At 37.3% G+C, this 26,986-nt stretch overlaps 1 protein-coding gene across 3 annotated transcripts in view; it reads left to right on the top strand.

The window, feature by feature from the left end:
• The window catches only part of SCFD1 (sec1 family domain containing 1), a gene marked incomplete at its 5' end in the record, with an annotated part of 134,459 nt that overhangs the window by 10,029 nt on the left and 97,444 nt on the right, over positions 1–26,986 (top strand). For all 3 annotated transcript variants that reach the window (XR_014326722.1, XM_082854025.1, XM_082854026.1), the window contains 4 exons: positions 2,695–2,783; positions 5,677–5,767; positions 24,057–24,179; positions 25,450–25,537. Coding sequence is in view for 2 of the 3 variants with exons in the window: in XM_082854025.1 (XP_082710151.1) it covers positions 2,695–2,783; positions 5,677–5,767; positions 24,057–24,179; positions 25,450–25,537 (391 nt within the window). The remainder of the gene's footprint in view (positions 1–2,694; positions 2,784–5,676; positions 5,768–24,056; positions 24,180–25,449; positions 25,538–26,986) is intronic.

The raw sequence follows: 26,986 nt of genomic DNA, 5'->3' as shown, positions 1-26,986 counted from the left end.
TTTTCATCTTTTCCAGATATATGCCCAGGAGTGGGAATCCTGGATCATATTGTAGCTCTATTTTTAGTTTTTTAAGGAACCTCTGTACTGTTTTCCATAGTGGCTGTACCAGTTTACATTACCACCAGCAGTGTAAGAGGGTTCCGTTTTCTCCACACTCTCTGCAGCATTTATTTGTCGATTTTATGATGATAGGCATTCTGACCAATGTGAGGCGATACTCATTGTAGTTTTGATATGCATTTCTCTAATGATTAGTGGTGTTGAGCATCTTTTCATGTGCCTGTTTGCCATCTGTATGTCTTCTTTGGAGGATGTCTATTTAGATCTTTTGCCCATTTTTTGATTGAGTTGTTGGTGTTTTTGATATTGAGTTGTATAAGCTGTTAGTATATTTTGGATATTAACCCATTGTTGGTCGCATTATTTGCAAATATTTTCTCTCATAACGTTTTTCACAGAACTAATAATCCTAAAATTTATATGGAACCACAAAAGACCCAGAATTGCCAAAGCAATCCTGAGAAGAAAGAACAGAGCTGGAGGTGTAACCCTCCCAGACTTCAGACAATACTACAAAGTTACAGTAATCTAACAGCATGGTATTGGCACAAAAACAGACAAATAGATCAGTGGATCAGAATAGAGAGCCCAGAAAGAGACCCACACACCTACGGTCAATTAATCTGTGACAAAGGAGGCAAGAACATACAATGGAGAAAAGACAGTGTCTTCAACAAGTGATGGACAGGTACATGTAAATCAGTGAAATTATAACATTCCCTCATACCATATACAAAAATAAGTTCAAAATGGTTTAAAGACCTAAATGTAAGACATGACACCATAAAACTCCTAGAAGAGAATATGGGCAAAACATTCTCTGACATAAATCATAGCAGTATTTTCTTATCAATCTCCCAAGGCAAAGGAAATTAAAAAATTACCAAATAGGACCTAATCAAACTTAAAAACTTTTGCACAGCCAAGGAAACCATCAACAAAATGAAAAGACAACCTGCAGAATGGGAGAAAATATGAATCCTCTTTGATAAATATTTTATGGAATGACACAGGCAGTGATAATAATATTCATCTAGCGAATTCAGCTGATTTCTTAGGTGGGGCCTCACTGATAGGTCTTTACTCCAGTTGAAGTTTTGTTCCTTAACTTTACAAATCCAGAATTTTGATCTTGCAAGCTTTCTTAAGGTTACTCAGACTTAGGGATACTGGTCCATTTTAACCAACTAATGAGAGAGTGATCTGTAACCCAGAATGCCATTTCATTAATTTATGATATATAAAACTGTCAGTAAAAATGTTAATTGGACCAGAAAGCAATCTATAATCTTTTTCCTTTGAGAAATGCTGGAGAATCTTTTAAAATTCCTATTCTTTGAGCTCCTTCATTCTAAACCTCATGCTCACTGTTTCTTTTTCTTCAAAGAGATTATAATACAGTTGATTAGGTCTAAACTTGTTAGATTATAGTCAGTTTATACTTCTCTCTTTGTAAGAATCAAGAACAGACCAACTTGGTTACAGTTTGGGATGTTTTGAAAACTCTCATGAGTCCTGGTAAGTCCTTTGGGTTAACTCTAAAGGTGATTAAAGTCATCTGAAAAATGATTTATAATTTAAGCTTTAGTGTGTCCCCTCATTTTCCTCTTCCTTCCTGTTTATTTGTAGTCATCTTCTTATTGCCCTTTGCATAAGCTATACTTGTTTATTCTTTCTAGTGCCTATGTTCAGCATTTGAATTAAATAACTTGAGAATTTCTGTGGTGTAGATTTGTGTCATCTTTCCCTACCCATCACTTCTCTATCACAAGATTAATAATACAGATATATTGAGGTGTAAGGAAAGAAGATTTTTGAAGGATATAACATCCAGCCTTTTGTAACTGGAGCAGGAAGATTTTTAGCTTTTCTAAAGGAAATGCTGGCATTCAAACAAACCATGTTTTTGTATGACAGCATGTTTCATCCTCTCATTAGCAATTTCTTACTCCATTAAGAATTATTGATGTAGTAGTGGAAAACACCTATTAGTTGAAGTGTCTCTTTTATTTGCCTTAACTCTAAAACTAATTCTGAGTTAGAAGACCCAGTTGGAATACTTACTACTCATCAGAGGTGTCAGTTTTAACACTTTCACAATGTGAGGAAATGCATGAGATGCCTAAATTACTAAATTTTCTTTACAGTCTTGGAACTTGTTAAGCATTAGTTTTGAGAGTGACTAATTTTTACTTCTCTTTTTAGAAAGGATATATGTGAATGGGATAGGGGAGTGTAAGTGAGTCTGCTGTATGTTCCAAGTCCTTTATTATAACCCGGGATAGGGGAGTGTAAGTGAGTCTGCTATATGTTCCAAGTCCTTTATTATAACCTAAGATGAAGATTTTATAGTCTCTGGTATGTTTTTTAACTTAGAAAAAGTATTTTATAAGAAAAAATTTATGTAGTAATTTATTTTAGCCCAAGTAATAATGCTTTTAAGAATGGCTTACTAGATGAATGGACATTTTGGTAAATAATTATGGAAAATATTAAATTGAGGTAAGTATAAGAATTCAGTATATTAAAATAAAATGTATTTGAACATTATCTTAATATTGGGTTCTCTGTTGACTGTTCACTGATAGTAATGTTTAAACAAACGCATGACTTTTGTTTTGCTTCTGCTAGGTGCTCATTTATGACAGATTTGGCCAAGATATCATCTCTCCTCTGCTATCTGTGAAGGAGCTGAGAGACATGGGAATCACTCTGCATCTGTGAGTTTTAACGTGTTTCTAGTAATGGCATCTGTTTTCAAATACATTGTTTTCTTTTGTTTTAATCAATTTATTTGTGTCTTATTTATTTTTGGCTGCATTGGGTCTTTGTTGCTGTGCACGGGCTTTCTTTAGTTCTGGCAAGCGGGGGCTACTCTTTGTTGCAGCTCACGGGCTTCTCACTGCGTTGGCTTTTCTTGTTGCGAAGCACAGGCTCTAGGCGCGTGGCTTTCAGTAGTTGTGGCGCATGGACTCTAGAGCGCAGGCTCAGTAGTTGTGACGCACGGGCTTAGTTGCTCTGAGGCATGTGGGATCTTCCCGGACCAGGGCTCGAACCCATGTCCCCTGCATTGGCAGGCGGATTCTTAAGTATTACGCCACCAGGGAAGTCCCTCAAATACATTTTTCAAAATGTCTTTAGCCACCCTGAAATCAAATTACTAAGGGACATTTATCAAGAAAATAGTATTAGGTTATAGTACTTGCATATAGAGAACATTTTTTCCATTATCTTGTTTTATTCAACCCTTTATTTCTGAAGTTAAAAATAATCCTCAGTCATAGAATTTAAAATTTCATAATTTAAATTTTCTCTTTTGTGTCTTTTCCTACATACTGGTTTACTCTCTTATGTAAAGGAAAAGAACTGGTTGTTTCAAGGTCTCTTTCAGCTCTGAAAATTTTTTATTTCTTTAATTCAAATACACTTTTTAAAAAGAGGAATATCTAAATTAGTATATCATTAATATGAAAAATTTAAGTAACTAGGAAGTAATGACTTAATCACCATAGGGAGCTATCTATGTTGTCTTCCTAACTACTAAATTTATTTGATTATGTTCCTTATGATATGTCTGATGAATAAAACAAATTGCATTACTTTGTAGACTTGGCCTAATAGAACAATAGAACATTTAAAGAGGGGCTGTATACATGAATAGCTACTAATACTTTTATGTACTGAAGGAGTCCAGTTTTACAGTGTTCTAACTTAGTTGCATTTTGTTCTTTGATGATGTTATAATCAGTTTTCATTCTGTGATATTTTAATATATTGAATTATAGTGTGCTCTTTTATTGGGAATGTGGTTTTAGATTTCCAGTGAGTAGGGTATCAGAATCTTGTTAAACTCTTAAATTTTATATTGAATATTTGTTTTAAATTAATAGAATATTGCATTAATTCTAAAATATACTTTTTAATTTAGTATTTCTGAAATTAAGGTCTATCTCCTTAATAATGCCATGACATAGTTTAATTGGCAGCATTTTCTGCCTGTTTTAATAATATGTTTTAAAATTGATAGCACCTTAGGTTTGATGAAACGTGGTATTTGGCAGGTTCTTCCTCTCGTTTTTATGTCAGACTTAATCTACACATTTGTTGGTGGTGACATGTTAATGCTTATGACCTAAACTGGAGTTACCCTTGATGCCATCCTTGAAAATGATGGTTTATTATAAACATTGGTTACTATTGCTACCTTACTCTTTAACTCCTTTATTTTATTTTACTAATAAAAAGACTAAAGTTTGTAGAGTTCGAGTGATTGTCCCATGATTGTACAGGTAATTAATAACAGAGTCGTGGCCAGATTGCTTGACCACTGTTTCTGGGCTGTTTGTCTACTGAACCATAGTGGCTCAGAAACAGTGACTAATAAAAGTGAGGCCTCAGTACTTCCTTAAGGAGTGACAAGGTATTCTGCCAGTTTGAGAGTTGTGCATTCTTGCTGCCCACCTGTTGCTATTGCCATCAGAGCATGAAAGGATTACACAGCTATTCTGGTAAATTCCTGTGCACCGTGCCTCTGACTATTCTTCCTTTTTTGCTGGAGAATACTTCATCAGTTACTTTATATTCTGCAAGCTGGTTTAGGCTGATTTGTAGGAAACAATAATTACAGGTTTCCAGAACATGAGATGGTGGTTGTAGCCCTTTAGGTAGTTGGACAGCCAGTGTAAGAAGACAACAAACAATGGCTGCCAGCACATTATAATCCTTCTGGTGTTAGCAGCAGCCAAACAGAGGGAAAAAAGTTATCAAATGCAGACTCACTGGCAGCATGTGCCTCTTTGACTCTCTCCTTTATAAGGATGACTGAAATAATTGTATGTATAGAAGGATGTATGTAGATTGTTTATGGAATATTGCGTATAGAAGGATGACTAGAATATTGTAGAAATAGAACATTTCTCATATTTCCTGATATAAGCATGGTGAAATCTTACAATGGAGCATAAAGATATTTTCTCAGTTGATATTGGGATATTTGAATGAATATACTTTCTGAATTGTAAAAGAGAAAACTATCAAGTGGTACAATCAATAAGATGCTTAGCCGATCCCTTATGCATTCTCTTATGAAGCAACAGGTAGAACAATATAGATGGTCTTAAAGTTTTAAGGAAGCATTCATATACCTTTCATTTAAAAAATATATTTTATTTTATTTATGGTTAAATATTTTCATTGCTTCTAAAGATAGTTCCAGCTTTCTGTTTTCCCTCTCAGAGAACTGTACTTTCCTCCCACTTACCTCCCCCCCACCATATTTCTATGAAAAATGGGAATAAAATTGATTTTGAATGTGCTTTAGTTCTCATTCAAGGAGAATATTGGTAGAAGAGACTGACCATAAGAGGTATGAGAAATAAGGTGATTGGAGTAGAGGAAATGAAGACTGAGATTAGGATCTTACTAATAAATAATATTAACATTGATATAAGGAGAAAGCTGGGTTAAATAATTAATTGCAGCAAGAACTTTTAGAGTACTGGTCACTGTCCTTGAACTGGTGAACTAGTTTGAGAAATACTATAAAATTTTTAGCTATCTTTTTAGATAAGTGACTAAGAAAAAAGTGAGTTTTATATTCTTTATGTGTCCTAGGCTTTTGCACTCTGATCGAGATCCTATTCCAGATGTTCCTGCAGTGTACTTCGTAATGCCAACTGAAGAAAATATTGACAGAATGTGTCAGGTAATATGAGTTCTTATTTTCCTTATTCTTGAAGGTGGAAACAGATTTTTTTTCAAAAAAAAAAAAAATCTTAGATGTCCAGTGTGAAAAATCAGAAATTTTCTTAACCCAATTTCCCACTTCGATTTTTTTTTTTTTTTTTTTGGTGGTACGCGGGCCTCTCACTGTTGTGGCCTCTCCCGTTGTGGAGCACAGGCTCCGGACGCACAGGCTCAGCGGCCATGGCTCACGGGCCCAGCCGCTCCGCGGCATGTGGGATCTTCCCGGACCAGGGCACAAACCTGTGTCCCCTGCATCGGCAGGCGGACTCTCAACCACTGCGCCACCAGGGAAGCCCTCCCACTTCGATTTTTGAGACTATCTTTGAATTTTAAATAGACTGAAAGATTTAAAATTTTTTGGCTGAGGAAGCATTATTTTGATTGAGACTGAGTCTGGCTTTAAAAAACAGAAAACCTAACTATATGAGCTTTTAAAAATACGGTTTTATTTTTCTAAGATAATAGAAAGTCTGAATAGGAAGTCCAGCTTGGTATAGCAGCTCTTTAAAGTAATCAAAGATCCAAGCCCCCTCTGTCTTTTTGAGCTGTCATCTTTAGTTTGTTGTTGTTCACTGTCTTGCTCCTTGCTTCACGGATGCAAGATGGCAGCTGCAACTTTAGACATCACAATATATGTTCAGGGTAAGAAGAAGGGAGAAATTAACTATGCCAGTCCTGACTGTTGATTTTGGTCAGGAAAGCTAAGCTTTCCCAGAAGCTCCCAGAAGACTTTCATTTATGTCTCACTGGATAGAATTAGCGTCAGGGGAGGCCACAAAAGTTAATATTTAGATGAGTGTATTGTCACCCCCAAATAAAATCTGTATTCTTTTAGCAAGGAAGAAGGGGAAAATAGATATTGGATAGGTAGCTAACGGTGTCTGCTGTTAAGTCACAAGCATCTTTACTTGTTATTGACCGTTGAATCAAATTACTTTGTTTGTTAGTGAAGGTCACATATTTTGTGTCCTATAGAGCTAATAATGCCCAGCTTTCTCTTTTACCCTGCATAAACCCAACAACTATGCCATTTTTAAAAGAAGTACGATTTACCAATCCCTTCTTCTTTCCTTGTTTTAAAACATCTTTATTGACATATAATTTACATACCGTACAGTTTACCCAAAGTGTACAAAGTATGCAATTCATTGGTTTTTAGTATATTCGCACAAGTGTGCAACTATCACCATAATGAATTAAAGAGCATTTTCATCACCTTAACTATTACATCCCCAACCCCTGAACCCCCATCCCTAAGGTACTATTTGTTTCTGTATATTTGCCTGTTCAGCATATTGCATATGAATGGAATCATATACATGGTCTGTTGTATCTGGCTTCTTTTTCTTAGCATAATGTTTTCAAAATTCATCCATACTGTAGATGTTATCAGTACTTCTTTGCTTTTTATTGCTAAATAATATTCCATTGTATGGATATACCAAATTTTGTTTATCCATTTATCATTTGGGTTGTTTCCACCTTTTGGCTGTTGTAAGTAATGCTACTATAAACATTTGTGTACAAATTTCTGTGTAGGCATATGTTTTCATTTCTCCTGTGTTCATGAATACCTAGGAATGGAATTGCTACATTAAATGATAACACCATGGTTAACCTTTTGAGGAATTGCCAGACTATTTTCCGAGGTGGTTGCATCATTTTGTATTCCCTCCAGCAGTGTTTGAGTGTTCCAGTTCCTCCAGATCCTTGCCAATACTTCTTATTATCTGACATTTTGATTTTAGTCATCCTACTGGGTGTAAAATGGTATCTCGCTGTGGTTTTGATTTGCATTCCCTGATGACTAATGATATTAAGCATCTTTTCATGTGTTTATTGGCAGTTTGTATCTTTGGAGAAATGTCAATTCAGATCCCTTGTCCAGTTTTAAATTGGGTTGTCTTTTTATTGTTGTTAGAGTACTTTATATATTTTGAATACTGGACCTTTATCAAGTATATTATTTGCAGATGTTTTCTCCCATCCTGTGGGTTATCTTTTCACTTTCTTAATAGTATCCTGTGGAGTACAAAAATTTTTAATTTTGGTTTTAAACTTAATTTCATTTTTTCTTTAGTTGCCTGTGCTTTTGGTGTCATATTTAAGAAACCATTGCCAGCTCATAATTGCTACTGAACTTGTATTGAAAATACAAATAAATGTGTATTTCTTAGAAAAAGAAAAAGAAACCATTGCTAAATCTCTGTTTTATTTGAAGATTTTTATAGTTTGGGGGCTTGTATTTAGGTATTTGATAGTTTTTGAGTTAATTTTTATATGTGCTATAAGGTAGGTATCCAACTTCATTCTTTTGCATGTGGCTATCCAGTTCTCCCAGCATCCTTTTTTTTTTTTTTTTTTTTGATGTTGGGGGTAGGAGTTTGTTAATTAATTTATTTATTTTTGCTGTGTTGGGTCTTCGTTTCTGTGCGAGGGCTTTCTCTAGTTGTGGCAAGCAGGGACCACTCTTCATCGCGGTATACGGGCCACTCTTCATCGCGGTGCATGGGCCTCTCACTATCGCGGCCTCTCTTGTTGCGGAGCACAGGCTCCAGACGTGCAGGCTCAGTACTTGTGGCTCACAGGCCTAGTTGCTCCGCGGCATGTGGGATCCTCCCAGACCAGGGCTCGAACCTGTCTCCCCTGCATTAGCAGGCAGACTCTCAACCACTGTGCCCCCAGGGAAGCCCCTCCCAGCATCCTTTTTTGAAGAGACTGTTCTTTCCCCAATGAACAGTCTTGGCAGCTTTGTCGGAAATTAATTAAGAATAGATAAATTGGTTTATTTCTGGACTGTCAGTTCTTTTCCATTGATTTCTGTGTCTGTCCTTATGCCAGTACCACCCTGTCTTGCTTTGTGGCAAGTTTTTTATTTTTTTGTTTTTGTTTTTTTTAGTGTGAGAGAAAACAGATGGAAATAGAAAATCAGAGGTTAAGAAATAACCCTATACTCTTAAACTTGAATTGGAAATATCAGTATCAACTCATGATATATTATCTCCTTAAAAAAAAAAAAAAAGGATTTCCTTACTCTGCCCACTGAAAAAGCATAGAAACAGTGACTAACCCATGAGCAGTGCACGTGCTAGCACATAGACTGCTGTTGACCTGAGACAAAAACACTGCCAAATATTTCTCCAGCAAAGATGGGTTTATTCAGTATTAGCAGAGAATTGCAATTTGGGGTCTGCAACCATGCCAAACCACATGCAAGTCCCGGCATGGCAAAGGAAGGAGAACACTTATATAGAGAGGAAAAGGACTTGTCAAAGCACCTGGCCAGTAAGATGGGTACTTCAGAGTTCTAGAGGAGTTCCCCAGGTAAGGATAACCTTTTCTAAAAAGACTTTAGCCACAAAAGAGGTAGTCTGTCTTCAAGAAAAGTCATCAGTCCAGTGTGAAAATATACAGACCATAACTAAAACAAAGAGCTCATGGCTTTGCATTGGCTGAGTCCTTGCCAGGCAAGGAGTCTTTCTTCTTCCTGTTAGGTTCTATCATCAGAGGGTGTGAGAGCTCACCCTTCTGGTCTCCCAACTCTATTTAATTGAGATTTTTGTTTATTAATGTATTACATTTTCCTTTTTTTAAATTAAATTAATTTTTTATACAGCAGGTTCTTATTAGTTATGTATTTTATACATATTAGTTTATATATGTCAATCCCAATCTCCCAATTCATCCCACCAGCACCACCCCCCACCCCACCCCCACTTGCCCCGCTTGGTGTCCAAAAGTTCTCTACATCTGTGTCTCTTACTTCTGCCTTGCAAACCGAATCATCTGTACCATTTTTCTAGATTCCACATATATGTGTTAATGTATGATATTTGTTTTTCTCTTTCTGGCTTACTTCACTCTATATGATGGTCTATAGGTCCATCCAAGTCTCTACAAATGACCCAATTTCGTTCCTTTTTATGGCTGAGTAATATTCCATTGTATATATGTACCACATCTGCTTTATCCATTCGTCTGTCAGTGGGCATTTAGGTTGCTTCCATGACCTGGGTATTGTAAATAGTGCTGCAGTGAACGTTGGGGTGCATGTGTCTTTTTGAATTATGGTTTTATCTGAGTATATGCCCAGTAGTGGGATTGCTGGGTCATATGGTAATTCTGTTTTTAGTTTTTTAAGGCTGTTCTCTATAGGGGCTGTATCAGTTTACATTCCTGCCAACAGTGCAAGAGGGTTCCCTTTTCTCCACACCCTCTCCAGCATTTGTTGTTTGTAGATTTTCTGATGATTCCCATTCTAACCGGTGTGAGGTGATACCTCATTGTAGTTTTGATTTGCACTTCTCTAATAATTAGTGATGTTGCACAGCTTTTCATGTGCCTGTGGCCATTTGTATGTCTTCTTTGGAGAATTGTCTATTTAGGTCTTCTGCCCATTTTTGGATTGGGTTGTTTGTTTTTTTCATATTGAGCTGCATGAGCTGTTTATATATTTCAGACATAACCCTTTGTCCATTGATTTGTTTGCAAATATTTTCTCCCATTCTGAGGGCTGTCTTTTTGTCTTATTTGTAGTTTCCATTGCTGTGCAAAAGCTTTTAAGTTTCATTAGGTCCCATTTGTTTATTTTTGTTTTTATTTCTATTACTCTAGGAGGTGGGTAAAAAAGATCTTGCTCTGATTTATGTCAGAGAGTGTTCTTCCTATGTTTTCCTCTGAGAGTTTTAGAGTGTCCAGTCTTAATTTAGGTCTTTAATCCAGTTTGAGTTTATTTTTGTGTATGGTGTTAGGGGGTGTTCTAATTTCATTCTTTTACATGTAGCTGTCCAGTTTTCCCAGCACCGCTTATTGAAGAGACTGTCTTTTCTCCACTGTATATTCTTACCTCATTTATCACAGCTTAATTGACCATAGGTGTGTGGATTTATCTCTGGGCTTTCTATCCTGTTCCATTGATCTATATTTCTGTTTTTGTGCCAGTATCATACTGTCTTGATGACTGTAGCTATGTGGTATAGTCTGAAGTCAGGGAGCCTGATTCCTCCAGCTATGTTTTTTTCCCTCATGATTGCGTTGGCTATTCAGGGTCTTTTGTGTCTCCATACAAATTTTAACATTTTTTGTTCTAGTTCTGTAAAACATGCCATTGGTAATTTGATAGGGATTGCATTGAATCTGTAGATTGCTTTGGGTAATATAGTCATTTTCACAATGTTGATTCTTCCAATCCAAGAACATGGTATATCTGTCCATCTGTTTGTGTCATCTTTGATTTCTTTCATCAGTGTCTTATAGTTTTCTGAGTACAGGTCTTTTAGGTAGGTTTATTCCTAGGTATTTTATTCTTCTTGTTACAGTGGTGAATGGGATTGTTTCCTTAATTTCTCTTTCTGATCTTTCGTTGTTAGTGTATAGCAATGCAAGAGATTTCTGTGCATTAATTTTGTATCCTGCAGCTTTACCAAATTCACTGATTAACTCTATTAGTTTTCTGGTGGCATCTTTAGGATTATCTATGTGTAGTGTCATGTCATCTGCAAACAGTGACAGTTTTACTTCTTCTTTTCCAATTTGTATTCCTTTTATTTCTTTTTCTTCTCTGATTGCCATGGCTAGGACTTCCAAAACTATGTTGAATAATGGCGGTGAGAGTGGACATCCTTGTCTATTTCCTGATCTTAGAGGAAATGCTTTCAGTTTTTCACCATTGAGAATGATGTTTGCTGTGGGTTTGTTGTATATGGCCTTTATTATGTTGAGGTAGGTTCCCTCTATGCTCACTTTCTGGAGAGTTTTTATCATAAATGGGTGTTGAATTTTGTCAAAAGCTTTTTCTGCATAAGTTGAGAGGATCACATGGTTTTTATTCTTCAGTTTGTTAATATGGTGTATCACATTGATTGATTTGCGTATGTTGAATCCTTGCATCCCTGGGCTAAATCCCACTTAATAATGGTGTATGATCCTTTTAATGTGTTGTTGGATTCTGTTTGCTAGTATTTTGTTGAGGATTTTTGCGTCTATATTCATCACTGATATTGGTCTGTAATTTTCTTTTTTTGTGGTATCTTTGTCTGGTTTTGATATCAGGGTGATGATGGCCTTGTAGAATGAGTTTGGGAGTGTTCCTTCCTCTGCAACTTTTTTGAAGAGTTTGAGAAGGATAGGTGTTAGCTCTTCTCTAAATGTTTGATAGAATTCCCCTGTGAAGCCATCTGGTCCTGGACTTTAGTTTGTTGGAAGATTTTTAATCACAGTTTCAATTTCATTACTTGTGATTGGACTGTTCATGTTTTCTGTTTCTTCCTGGTTCAGTCTTGCAAGCTTATACCTTTCTAAGAATTTGGCCATTTCTTCTAGGTTGTCCATTTTATTGGCATAGAGATCCTTGTAGTAGTCTCTTATGATGCTTTGTATTTCTCCGGTGTCTGTTGTAACTTCTCCCTTTTCATTTCTAATTTTATTGATATGAGTCCTCTCCCTCTTTTTCTTGATGACTGGCTAAAGGTTATCAATTTTGTTTATCTTCTCAAAGAACCAGCTTTTAGTTTTATTGATCTTTGCTATTGTTTTCCTTGTTTCTATTCCATTTATATCTGCTTTAATCTTTGATTTCTTTCCTTCTACTAACTTTTGGTTTTGTTTGTTCTTCTTTCTCTAGTTCCTTTAGGTGTAAGGTTAGGTTGTTTATTTGAGATTTTTCTTGTTTCTTGAGGTAGGATTGTATTGCTATAAACTTCCCTCTTAGAACTGCTCTTGCTACATCCCATAAGTTTTAGATCGTCATGTTTTCATTGTCATTTTTCTCTAGGTTTTTTGATTTCCTCTTTGATTTCTTTAGTGATCTCTTGGTTTTTTAGTAATGTGCTGTTTAGCCTACATGTGTTTCTGTTTTTTATGTGGTTTTTCCCTTGTAATTTATTTCTAATCTCATAGCGTTGTGGTCAGAAAAGATGCTTGATATGATTTCAATTTTCTTAAATTTACTGAAGCTTGATTTGTGACCCAAGATGTGATCTATCTTGGAGAATGTTCCGTGTGCACTTGAGAAGAAGTGTAATCTGCTGTTTTCGGCTGGAATATCCTACAGATATCGATTAAATCTATGTGGTCTATTGTGTTATTTAAAGCTTGTTTTTCCTTATTAATTTTCTGTCTGGGTGATCTGTTCATTGGTGTAAGTGAGGTGTTAAAGTCCCCCACTATTATTCTGTTACTGTTGATTTCCTCTTTTATAGCTGTTAGCAGTTGCCTTATGTATTGAGGTTCTCGTGTGTTGGGTGCATATGTATTTCTAATTGTTATTTCTTCTTGATCCCTTGATCATTATGTAGTATCCTTCCTTGTCTCTTGTAACATTCTCTATTTTAAAGCTATTTTGTCTGATATGAGTATTGCTACTCCAGCTTTCTTTTGATTTCCATTTGCATGGAATATCTTTTTCAGTCCCCTCACTTTCAGTCTATATGTGTCGATAGATCTGAAGTGGGTCTCTTGTACATAGCATATATATGGATCTTGTTTTTGATTCCATTCAGTGAGCCTGTGTCTTTTGGTTGGAGCATTTAATCTATTCACATTTAAGGTCATTATCGCTACGTATGTTCCTTTTACCATTTTCTTAATTGTTTTGGGTTTCTTTTCGTAGGTCCTTTTCTTCTCTTGTGTTTCCCACTCAGAGAAGTTCCTTTAGCATTTGTTGTAGAGCTGGTTTGTGGTGCTGAATTCTCTTATGTTTTGCTTGTCTGTAAAGCTTTTGATTTCTTCATCGAATCTGAATGCAATCCTTGCCAGGTAGAGTAATCTTGGTTGTAGATTTTTCCCTTTCATCACTTTAAATATATTGTGCCACTCCCTTCTGGCTTGTAGAGTTTCTGCTGAGAAATCAGCTCTTAACCTTATGGGAGTTCCCTTGTATGTTATTTGTCGTTTTTCCCTTGTTGCTTTCAATAATTTTTCTTTGTCTTTCATTTTTGTCAATTTCATTAGTACGTGTCTCAGAGTTTATCCTCCCTGGGACTCACTGCGCTTGGGTTTATCCTGCCTGGGACTCTCTGTGCTTCCTGGACTTGGGTGGCTATTTTCTTTCCCATGTTAGGGAAGCTTTTGACTATAATCTCTTCAAATATTTTCTCAGGTCGTTTCTCTCTTTTCCTACTGGGACCCCTATAATGCGAATGTTGTTGGGTTTAATATTGTTCCAGAGGTCTCTTAGGCTGTCTTCATTTCTTTTCATTCTTTTTTCTTAATTGTATTCCGTGGCAGTGAATTCCACCATTCTGTCCTCCAGGTCACTTATCCGTTCTTCTGCCTCAGTTATTCTGCTATTGATTCCTTCTAGTGTAGTTTTCATTTCAGTTATTGTATTGTTCATCTCTGTTTGTTCTTTAATTCTTCTAGGTCTTTGTTAAACATTTCTTGCATCTTCTCGATCTTTGCCTCCATTTTTTTCCGAGGTCCTGGATCATCTTCACTATCATTATTTTGAATTCTTTTTCTGGAAGTTTGCCTATCTCCACTTCATTTAGTTGTTTTTCTGGGGTTTTATCTTGTTCCGTCATCTGGTACATAGTGCTCTGCCTTTTCATCTTGTCTGTCTTTCTGTGAAAGTGGTTTTTGTTCCACAGGCTGCAGGATTGTAGTTCTTGCTTCTGCTGTCTGCCCTCTGGTGGATGTCGCCATCTAAGAGGCTTGTGTGAGTTTCCTGGTGGGAGGAACTGGTGGTGGGTAGAGCTGGCTGTTGCTCTGGTGGGCAGAGCTCAGTAAAACTTTAATCCACTTGACTGCAGATGGGTGGGGCTGGGTTCCCTCCCTGTTGGTTTTTTGGCCTGATGCAACCCAACACTGGAGCCTACCTGGGCTCTTTGGTGGGGCTAATGACAGACTGTGGGAGGGCTCATGCCAAGGAGTACTTCCCAGAACTTCTGCCAGTGTCCTTGTCCCCATGGTGAGCCACAGCCACTGCCCGCCTCTGCAGGAGACCCTCCAACACTAGCAGGTAGGTCTGGTTCAGTCTCCTCTGCGGTCACGGCTCCTTCCCCTGGGTCCCAGTGCGCACACTACTTTGTGTGTGCCTTCCAAGAGTGGAGTCTCTGTTTCCCCCAGTCCTGTCGAAGTCCTGCAGTACAATCCCACTAGCCTTCAAAGTCTGATTCTCTAGGAATTCCTCCTCCCGTTGCCGGACCCCCAGGTTGGGAACCTGACATGGGGCTCAGAACCTTCACTCCAGTGGGTGGACTTCTGTGGTATAAGTGTTCTCCAGTCTCTGAGTCACCCACCCAGCAGGTATGGGATTTGATTTTACTGTGATTGTGCCCCTCCTACCGTTCCATTGTGGCTTCTCCTTTGTCTTTGGATGTGGGGTATCTTTTTTGGTGAGTTCCAGTATCTTCCTATTGATGATTGTCCACCATCTTAACAGTATTAAATTTTCTGATCCGTGAGCATGGGATATCTTTCTATTTATTTCAGTCTTCTAATAATATTTTGTACTGTGCAGAATGTAAGTTTTACACTTCTTTTGCTAAATTTATTCCTTTGTATCTTTTTAATGCTATTGTGAATGGAATCGTTTTCTTAATTTCATTTTTAGGGTTACTCATTGCAAGTGTGTAGATACCCAGTTGACTTTTATGTATTGATCTTACATCCTGCAACATTGCTCAACTTCTTTTGAAATGTCTCCTGCATTCTTTGATCACTTCCTTACTTTTTTCCATAATAAGATATTCCAGTATCATCTTGTACTTTCTCTGTCCAAGTCCAAGATTCAGCCATTTGTCTAAGGAGCCCTGTTGCTTTTTGTGGAGAATGGTGTTTAGAAATCAGTGTCTGAGCATTAGGTACTCATTGCTGCTAGGATGTCACAGTTCTTGGGTCCTCTGAATGGACAGAACTAAGAAATACATGTATATCAATATTTATACCAATATTTAATGCTATAAATCTTCCAGCTTATCTCTCTATTTAGACAAAGATAGATAACCTCTGAAATTGTTTCAATTCAGAAATACAGGATTCATTCTAACTTTTCCTTCTCCCTTTACAAATTTATAATTTCTTTCGCTGACAGTGAGAAACATGGCTCCCAACATCCTCAACATAATTACTTATTTATCAATTCTCAATTCCTTAACCAATCTCCCAGTCTTTGTTGAAACAATGCTCTGCTCAGCCACCTTCCTCACACAGGCTTCAGACCCCCAGTTTTTCACATTTCAGCATCTTTGAAATCATATGTATCGTAAAATTGATGGTGTGTTATAGAATTTTATTGACAACATTCATTCTTCCTTAGTGCTACATAAAATAGCAGTGCCTGTTATAATGACTTCATATTAGATTTGAAGAAATATGCTTATTTAGATATCTATTTGCCTAGAGTCTAAGAAGCTAAGTAAATTTGATTTAAGAATTAACATAAGTTTAAATGACACTGTTTTTGGGTGATTGAGAAGGAATAGTTCTAGAATTTGTCATTTGAATTATAACATGTCTGTGTACAGTGAAGGAAATATTTGTTGTATCATCACATGACTACAAACAGTATAAGGTAGTGTCTGCCCAATATAATAAGCATTTAAGCTATATAAGAGAGCCACTTCTGGATTTTTTTTTAACATCTTTATTGGAGTATACTTACTTTACAATGGTGTGTTAGTTTCTGCTTTATAACAAAGTGAATCAGTTATACATATACATATGTTCCCATATCTCTTCCCTCTTGCATCTCCCTCCCTCCCACCCTGCCTATCGCACCCCTCTAGGTGGTCACAAAGCACCGAGCTGATCTCCCTGTGCCATGCGGCTGCTTCCCACTAGCTATCTATTTTACCTTTGGTAGTGTATATATGTCCATGACACTCTCTCACTTTGTCACAGCTTACCCTTCCTCCACCCCATATCCTCAAGTCCATTCTCTAGTAGGTCTGTGTCTTTGTTCCCGTCTTACCCCTAGGTTCTTCATGACCTTTTTTTTTCCCCTTAGATTCCATATATATGTGTTAGCATACAGTATTTGTTTTTCTCTTTCTGACTTACTTCACTCTGTATGGCAGACTCTAGGTCCATCCACCTCACTACAAATAACTCAATTTCATTTATTTTTTATGGGTGAGTAATATCCCGTTGTATATATGTGCCACATCTTCTTTATCCATTCATCCGATGATGGACACTTAGGTTGCTTCCACCGCCTCGCTATTGTAAATAGAGCTGCAGTGAACATTTTAGTACATGACTCTTTTTGAATTATGGTTTTCTCAGGGTATATGCCCAGTAGTGGGATTGCTGGGTCGTACGGTAGTTCTATTTGTAGTTTTTTAAAGAACCTCCATACTGTTCTCCATAGTGGCTGTATCAATTTACATTCCCACCAGCAGTGCAAGAGTGTTTGCTTTTCTCCAAAGTCTCTCCAGCATTTATTGTTTGTAGATTTTTTGATGATGGCCATTCTGACTGGTGAGATGATATCTCATTGTAGTTTTGATTTGCATTTCTCTAATGATTAATGATTTTGAGCATTCTTTCATGTGTTTGTTGGCAATCTGTATATCTTCTTTGGAGAAATGTCTATTTAGGTCTTCTGCCCATTTTTGGATTGGGTTGGTTTTTTTTTTGTTGTTATTCAGCTGCATGAGCTGCTTGTAAATTTTGGAGATTAATTGTTTGTCACTTGCTTCATTTGAAAATCTTTTCTCCCATTCTGAGGGTTGTCTTTTGGCTTGTTCATGGTTTCCTTTGCTGTGCAAAAGCTTTTAAGGTTCATTAGGTCCCATTTGTTTATTTTTGTTTTTATTTCCATTTCTCTAGGAGGTAGGTCGAAAAGGATCTTGCTGTGATTTATGTCATAGAGTGTTCTGCCTATGTTTTCCTCTAAGAGTTTGATAGTTTCTGGCCTTACATTTAGACCTGTAATCCATTTGGAGCTTATTTTTGTGTATGGTGTTAGGGAGGGTTCTAATCTCATACTTTTACATGTACCTGTCCAGTTTTCCCAGCACCACTTATTGAAGAGGCTGTCTTTTCTCCACTGTATATTCTTGCCTCGTTTATCAAATAAGGTGACCATATGTGCATGGGTTTATCTCTGGGCTTTCTATCCTGTTCCATTGATCTATATTTCTGTTTTTGTGCCGGTACCATACTGTCTTAATTACTGTAGCTTTGTAGTATAGTCTGAAGTCAGGGAGCCAGATTCCTCCAGCTCCATTTTTCTTACTCAAGATTGCTTTGGCTTTTTGGGTTCTTTTGTTTTTCCATACAAATTGTGAAATTTTTTGTTCTAGTTCTGTGAAAAATGCCAGTGGTAGTTTGATAGGGATTGCATTGAATCTGTAGATTGCTTTGGGTAGTAGAGTCATTTACACAGTGTTGATTCTTCCAGTCCAAGAACATGGTATATCTCTCCATCTATTTTTATCATCTTTAATTTCTTTCATCAGTGTCTTATAATTTTCTGCATACAGGTCTTTTGTCTCCTTAGGTAGGTTTATTCCTAGATATTTTATTCTTTTTGTTCAATGGTAAATGGGAGTGCTTTCTTAATTTCATTTTCAGATTTTTCATCATTAGTGTATAGGAATGCCAGAGATTTCTGTGCATTAATTTTGTATCCTGCTACTTCACCAAATTCATTGATTAGCTCTAGTAGTTTTCTGGTAGCATCTTTGGGATTCTCTATGTATAGTATCATGTCATCTGCAAACAGTGACAGCTTTACTTCTTCTTTTCCAATTTGGATTCCTTTTATTTCTTTTTCTTCTCTGATTGCTATGGCTAAAATTTCCAAAACTATGTTGAATAATAGTGGTGACAGTGGGCAACCTTGTCTTGTTCCTGATCATAGTGGAAATGGTTTCAGTTTTTCACCATTGAGGACGATGTTCGCTGTGGGTTTGTCATATATGGCCTTTATTTTGTTGAGGAAAGTTCCCTCTATGCCTACTTTCTGCAGGGTTTTTATCATAAGTGGGTGTTGAATTTTGTCAAAAGCTTTCTCTGCATCTATTGAGATGATCATATGGTTTTTCTCCTTCAATTTGTTAATATGGTATATCACGTTGATTGATTTGAATATATTGAAGAATCCTTGCATTCCTGGAATAAACCCCACTTGATCATGGTGTATGATCCTTTTAATGTGCTGTTGGATTCTGTTTGCTAGTATTTTGTTGAGGATTTTTGCGTCTGTGTTCATCAGTGATATTGGCCTGTAGTTTTCTTTCTTTGTGACATCTTTGGTTTTCATATCGGGGTAATTAATGGTGGCCTCATAGAATGAGTTTGGTAGTGTTCCTCCCTCTCCTATATTTTGGAAGAATTTGAGAAGGATAGGTGTTAACTCCTGTCTAAATGTTTGATAGAATTCGCCTGTGAAGCCATCTGGTCCTGGACTTTTGTTTGTTGGAAGATTTTTAATCACAGTTTCAATTTCAGTGCTTGTGATTGGTCTGTTCATATTTTCTATTTCTTCCTGGTTCAGTCTTGGTAGGTTGTGCATTTCTAAGAATTTGTCCATTTCTTCCAAGTTGTCCATTTTATTAGCATAGATTTGCTTGTAGTAATCTCTCATGATCTTTTGTATTTCTGCAGTGTCTGTTGTTACTCCTCCTTTTTAATTTCTAATTCTATTGATTTGAATCTTCTCCCTTTTTTGCTTGATGAGTCTGGCTAATGGTTTATCAGTTCTGTTTATCTTTTCAAAGAACCAGATTTTAGTTTTATTGATCTTTGCTATCGTTTCCTTCATTTCTTTTCATTTATTTCTGATCTGAATTTTATGATTTGTTTCCTTCTGCTAACTTTGGGGTTTTTTTGTTCTTCTTTCTCTAATTGCTTTAGGTGCAAGGTTAGGTTGTTTATTTGAGATGTTTCCTGTTTCTAAGGGTAGGATTGTATTGCTATAAACTTCCCTCTTAGAACTGCTTTTCCTGCATCCTGCAGGAATGGGTTGTCGTGTCTCCACTGTCATTTGTTTCTAGGTATGTTTTGTTTTGTTTTGTTTTGTTTTTTGCAATACGCGGGCCTCTCACTGTTGTGGCCTCTCTCGTTGCGGAGCACAGGCTCCGGACGTACAGGCTTAGTGGCCGTGGCTCACGGGCCCAGCTGCTCCGCAGCATGTGGGATCTTCCCAGACCAGGGCACAAATCCGTGTCCCCTGCATCGGCAGGCGGACTCTCAACCACTGTGCTACCAGGGCAGCCCTGTTTCTAGGTATTTTTTTGATTTCCTCTTTGATTTCTTCAGTGATCACTTTGTTATTAAGTAATGTATTGTTTAGCCTCCATGTTTTTGTATTTTTTACAGATCTTCTCCTGTAATTGATATCTAGTCTCATAGTGTTGTTGTGGAAAAGACACTTGATACAATTTCAATTTTCTTAAATTTATCAAGGCTTGATTTGTGACCCAAGATATGATCTATCCTGGAGAATGTTCCATGAGCACTTGAGAAAAATGTGTATTCTGTTGTTTTTGGATGGCATGTCCTATAAATGTCAATTAAGTTCATCTTGTTTAATGTATCATTTAAAGCTTGTGTTTCCTTATTTATTTTCATTTTGGATGATCTGTCCATTGGTGAAAGCAGGGTGTTAAAAGTCCCCTACTATGAATATGTTTCTGTTGATTTCCCGTTTTATGGCTGTTAGTATTTGCCTTATGTATTGTGGTGTTCCTATGTTGGGTGCATAAATATTTACAATTGTTATATCTTCTTCTTGGATCGATCCCTTGATCATTATGTAGTGTCCTTCTTTGTCTCTTGTAATAGTCTTTATTTTAAAGTCTATTTTGTCTGGTATGAGAATTGCTACTCCCGCTTTCTTTTGATTTCCGTTTGCTTGGAGTATCTTTTTCCATCCCCTCACTTTCAGTCTGTGTGTGTCCCTACGTCTGAAGTGGGTCTCTTGTAGATAGCATATATATGGGTCTTGTTTTTGTATCCATTCAGCCAGTCTGTGTGTTTTGGTGGGAGCATTTTATCCATTTACATTTAAGGTAATTATTGATATATATGTTCCTATTCCCATTTTCTTAATTGTTTTGGGTTTGTTATTGTAGGTCTTTTCCTTCTCTTGTGTTTCTTGCCTAGAGAAGTTCCTTTAGCATTTGTTGTAAAGCTGGTTTGGTGGTGCTGAACTCTCTCAGCTTTTGATTGTCTGTAAAGATTTTAATTTCTCCATCAAATCTGAATGAGATCCTTGGTGGGTAGAGTAATCTTGGTTGTAGGTTTTTTTCCTTCATCACTTTAAATATGTCCTGCCACTCCCTTCTGGCTTGTAGAGTTTCTGCTGATAGATCAGCTGTTAACCTTATGGGTATTCCCTTGTGTGTTATTTTTCCCTTGCTGCTTTTAATATGTTTTCTTTGTATTTAATTTTTGACAGTTTGATTAATATCTGTCTTGGCGTGTTTCTCCTTAGATTTATCCTGTATGGGACTCTCTGTGCTTCCTGGACTTGATTAACTATTTCCTTTCCCATATTAGGGAAGGTTTCAACTATAATCTCTTCAAATATTTTCTCAGTCCCTTTCTTTTTCTCTTCTTCTTCTGAGACCCCTATAATTCGAATGTTGGTGCATTTAATGTTGTCCCAGAGGTCTCTGAAACTGTCCTCAGTTCTTTTCATTCTTTTTTCTTTATTCTGCTCTGCAGTAGTTATTTCCACTATTTTATCTTCCAGGTCAGTTATCTGTTCTTTTGCCTCAGTTTTTCTGCTATTAATCCCTTCTAGAGTATTTTTAATTTCATTTATTGTGTTGTTCATCGTTGCTTGTTTCCTTTTTAGTTCTTCTAGGTCCTTGTTAAATGTTTTTTGCATTTTCTCTATTCTATTTCCAAGATTTTGGATCATCTTTACTATCATTATTCTGAATTCTTTTTCAGGTCGACTGCCTAGTTCCTCTTCATTTGTTAGGTCTGGTGGGTTTTTATCTTGCTCCTTCATGTGCTGTGTGTTTTTCTGTCTTCTCATTTTGCTGAACTTACTGTGTTTGGGGTCTCCTTTTTGCAGGCTGCAGGTTCGTCGTTCCCGTTGTTTTTGGTGTCTGTCCCCAGTGTCTAAAGTTGGTTCAGTGGGTTGGGTAGGCTTCCTGGTGGAGGGGACTAGTGCCTGTGTTCTGGTGGATGAGGCTGGATCTTGTCTTTCTGTTGGGGAGGTCCATGTCTGGTGGTGTGTTTTGGGGTGTCTGTAACCTTATTATTATTTTAGGCAGCCTGTCTGCTAATGGGTGGGGTTGTGTTCCTGTGTTGCTAGTTGTTTGGCATAGGGTGTCCAGCACTGTAGCTTGCTGGTCATTGAGTGAAGCAGGGTGTTGGTGTTGAGATGGAGATCTCTGGGAGATTTTTGCCATTTTATATTACATGGAGCTGGGAGGTCTCTTGTGGACCAGTGTCCTGAAGTTGGGTCTCCCACCTCAGAGGTGCAGCACTGACTCCTGGCTGCAGCACCAAAAGCCTTTCATCCACACAGCTCAGAATAAGAGGGAGAAAAAGTAGAAAGAAAGAAAGAAAGGGTAGGAGGGAGGGAGGAGATAAAATAAGATAAAGATAAAATAAAGTTATTAAAATAAAAAATAATTAAGAAAAAAATTTTCCTTTTAAATAGAAAAACAAAGCAAAAAACAACAACAAAAAGGACCGATAGAACCCTAGGACAAATGGTGAAAGCAAAGCTATACAGACAGAATCTCACACAGACACATATACACTCAGAAAAAGAGGAAAAGGGGAAAAAATAATATATCTTGCTCTCAAAGTGCACCGCCTCAATTTGGGATAATTTGTTGTCTATTCAGGCATTCCACAGATGCAGGGTACATGAAGTTGATTGTGGAGATTTAATCCGCTGCTCCTGAGTCTGCTGGGAGAAATTTTCTCTTCTTTGTTCGCACAGCTCCCGGGGTTCAAATTTGGATTTGGCCCCGCCTCTGTGTGTAGGTCGCCGGAGGGCGTCTGTTCTTAGCTGAGACAGGACAGGGTTAAAGGAGCCACTGATTCAGGGGCTCTGGCTGACTCAGGCCGGTGGGAGGGAGGGGCACGGTGTGCGGGGCGAGCCTGCGGCGGCAGAGGCCAGCATGACGTTGCAGCAGCCTGAGGCGTGCCATGTGTTCTCCCGGGGAAGTTGTCCCTGGATTCCGGGACCCTGGCAGTGGTGGACTGCACAGGCTCCTGGGAGGGGAGGTGTGGATAGTGACCTGTGCTCGCACACAGGCTTCTTGGTGGTGGCAGCAGCGGCCTTAGCGTCTCATGCCCGTCTCTGGGGTCTGTGCTGATAGCCACAGCTTGCGCCCGTCTCTGGAGCTCCTTTAAGCGGCGCTCTTAATCCCCTCTCCTCGTGCACCAGGAAACAAAGAGGGAAGAAAATGTCTCTTGCCTCTTCGGCAGGTTCTGACTTTTACCCCGGACTCCCTCCCGCTAGCCGTGGTGCACTAACCCCTTCAGGCTGTGGTCACGCCGCCAGTCCTCTCCCTGCGATCCCACCAAAGCCGAGCCTCAGCTCCCAGCCCCGCCCACCCCGGCGGGTGAGCAGACAAGCCTCTCGGGCTGGTGAGTGCTGGTCAGCACCGATCCTTTGTGCGGGAATCTCCCCGCTTTGCCCTCCGCACGCCTGTTGCTGTGCTCTCCTCCGCGGCTCCGAAGCTTCCCCCCTCCGCCACCCGCAGTCTCCGCCCGCAAAGGGGCTTCCTACTGTGTGGAAACCTTTCCTTCTTCACAGCTCTCTCCCACTGGTGCAGGTCCCGTCCCTATTCCTTTGTCTGTGTTTATTCTTTTTTTCTTTTGCCCTATCCAGGTACGTGGGGAGTTTCTTGCCTTTTGGGAGGTCTGAGGTCTTCTGCCAGCGTTCAGTGGTTGTTCTGTAGGAGTTGTTCCACGTGTAGATGTATTTCTGATGTGTCTGTGGGGAGGAAGGTGATCTCCATGTCTTACTCTTCCGCCATCTTTCCCCCTCCTGGATTTTTTTAAGAAGTATGCTAATATACAAGTATGCTAATTCAAAGCAGTTTTGTACACTACTGTAATTAATAGGATTTTATTGATAATATAATTATAGTATCATAACTTTAATTATTAAAATACATGTTAATTATATCTGGTAACCAAGTAACCAGTACCTCTTCATAACTTTATTCTCCTGGGATACTTTTTTGTATCATTTGTATAACCTGTCTTTTAAATATGCATATTATCCTCTAAAACCTTGCTCTTATTGCATCTAAAAGATTTGCATTGGTCATTATCCTTTATACTATCCTATAAGAATGAAGTATTCATTGTATTCATAGGATCTTCGAAATCAACTCTATGAATCATATTATTTAAATTTTATTTCTGCTATTTCAAGAAGTAAACTGGAAGATATTGCAAATGCAGCATTAGCAGCTAGTGCAGTAACACAAGTAGCCAAGGTAAGAGGTTTTGGTTGGCTGATAACATTTTGTTAAATGTAAAATTCAGTAATATTCTGAAACCTATAAATAGACATTGGTGTCTAATTTACAAAGGACTGGAACTACCTAAGAAATATTTAGACCCAATACTTCTAGAAAGAGTTCTGATAGTGTAAATTATCTTCAACTTGGACTAGGCAAAATAAACCAAACTAAAGGAACTTATTACTCAGTTAATTTGAAAGACAAAAATAAGAAGCTGAAGCAATTTTTGTTTTGGGCTGGGATTTGTATAATTTTTTTAGCTCAGCTTAGAAATAGTTTGACAGTTGTATTGTCATAAATTATACCCAGAATATTTTGGCATTGTTTTATCAGTGATCACTATAGTCACCATACTATCTTCAGATATTTTTTTAGTTAGGAGAGAGAATCCAAGGGGGCTATATTGCATATTATAAGGAAGAAGGCCAGCAATTCTATATCATAGTCACTTTTAGTCATGTTTGGCTTAATTATAAATAAATCTATAAAATATATTCTTGGTTGTAGCCCTGTTTTGCCCTTTGTTTCTTGAATTTGGACAAGATATAACTGAAAATTCTACAGAATGATATAGGGCGAATAAAAGACTAAACAACCATGCATTTAATTCCCATTCTTTCATTCTAATAGATTTTTCATTCTTAGATTTAGATAGTCCACTACTACTTCTGATTAGTTTTTAAGGCTTACGTCTTATTCTTTCTCTTCCAAAATTTATCATTAGTTTTACATGAAATAATATGAACAGTTTTCGATTTAACTACGTTTAACATATCTCAGATAGTTTCCTTCATTTTTCTCCTGATTTACACTTCTAAAGAACTAGTGTAACTTTTCCCCACCTATAAATATAGTTCACAGTGTAAAAACAGTTACTATGACTTTCTTAGAGAAATATGATTAAAATGAATATAAAAATTAAAATTGTGGTTTTTCTTCATATTTGATATCCATTTCCATCCCAACCACAATTTGTTTTAAAATTTTATATCTTCTTAAATTTTGTTTTCTGAAACTGTTACTCTCCTTGATAATTTATTGCCCAGAGTCTTGTTTTTTTAATTGCTTTTTAATGTTACTTTCTCATTCTTGTCCAATTTGCCAATCTACATGCTACATGGTATAACTTTTAGTTATTGAATATAATTAAATTTTATTCATTTTATCATTAGTAGATTAAATCAAACTAAAAGTGCATTCAATATTGTAAAATTGATTTGAAAACCTTTTCTTTTGTTTCTAGGTTTTCGATCAGTATCTCAATTTTATTACTTTGGAAGATGATATGTTTGTATTATGTAATCAAAATAAGGAGCTTGTTTCATATCGTGGTATGTAAAAATAGGAATTTTATAATTCTTTGTTAACAAAATGAACAGTGTACTGTAGAAAAACAATAGTAAACATGTTTAGTGCACTCCAGAACCAGCTTTGTTTACAGCCCATAAAGAAAACAAATCTCAGACTTGAGTTCTGTCACATGTAGACAACACTTATTAAATCTGTTTTGTAAGCTCAATGAAGGACCAATTATCTGACCTTTTAGTTACCCCACAGCAACTTGCACGAGTGGTTCACTCATGGTGTGTAAGACAGTATTTTAGTAGTAAGATTCAGTTAATCTTTTAGTACTTTGATTCTTGGACAAGAACAAGTTTACTTTGCTTCTCTGTGCTTTAGTTTCCAAATCTGTAAAACGGGAATAATAATACTATCTACCTCAGAGTTTTTAATGGGAGTTAAATGCATTCGTGTATGTAAAATGCTTGGAAAAGTTACTGGCATATCGTAAGCACTCAGAAACGGTTGGTTAATGTTGCTATTTGTCAAGATCAGACAACAACAAAGAGTCAGCAGCTACTAATGTCCTATTATGGAATGAAGTATTGATATAAGTACCATTCTCAAGTATAGGTTGTTAGACACCCTTGATTCTTACACCCTGTTCATGCAGTGGTAGGTTTGAGTATTGGTATTTGATCAAATGCTATCTAACCACCTCTGAAGTTTGTATTCCTAGCTTTGATAAACTGACCATTCCTTGGATGTAGATTAAACTTAACCGATGCACACGCATACACACAGTTAACAGACACACATGCATACACACACACACATGCACACAGGAACATGGACACCCACACCATGTTTTATTGTCTATGCTGATTCTTTTTCTTTGTAAAAACACTTAACATGAGATCTACTCTCTTAACATTTTTAAGTATATAATACAGTATTGTTGATTTAGGTACCATGTTGTATGGCAGATCTCTAGAACTTATTCATCTTGCCTAACTGAAACTTTGTGCCCATTGATTAGTTAATGTCAAATATTTTAAAGAAAATTGCAGACTACAAAAGATGTAATTAGCCAATTCATAGAAATAATTATTAATTTGATACCTAAGTATTGAGATGTTTGGGGATGACTAGAGTTTCAGAGGTTCTAAAGTAGGGGCCTCCCATGGGGGCATTTGGAAATGTGTAAGGACATTTTTGATTGTCACAATTAGCACTAGCAGTTAGTGAGCAGGGACTAGGGATGCTAAATCTTCTGCAGTGTGTAAACCATACTCACATAGAAAATCGTTCTGCTCAAAATACTAGTGGTATTCTATCATAACACACTGGACCAGGTGGTAAGCTCCCAAGAGAAGAGAGCATGAATCTTTTGGTTTCACTGAGCTCCATAGTATGCCTTCTTGCTGAAATTAAGCAACATCTCTAAATGGGTGTAAGTATTTGCTGAATTGCCCATGTAAGAGATTTTTGACAGTACT

The sequence above is a fragment of the Leucopleurus acutus genome (assembly GCF_964270905.1).
Source record: "Leucopleurus acutus genome assembly, chromosome: 1".
In the NCBI taxonomy this organism is placed as follows: domain Eukaryota; kingdom Metazoa; phylum Chordata; class Mammalia; order Artiodactyla; family Delphinidae; genus Leucopleurus; species Leucopleurus acutus.
This window is presented reverse-complemented; position numbering and strand designations above follow the sequence as displayed.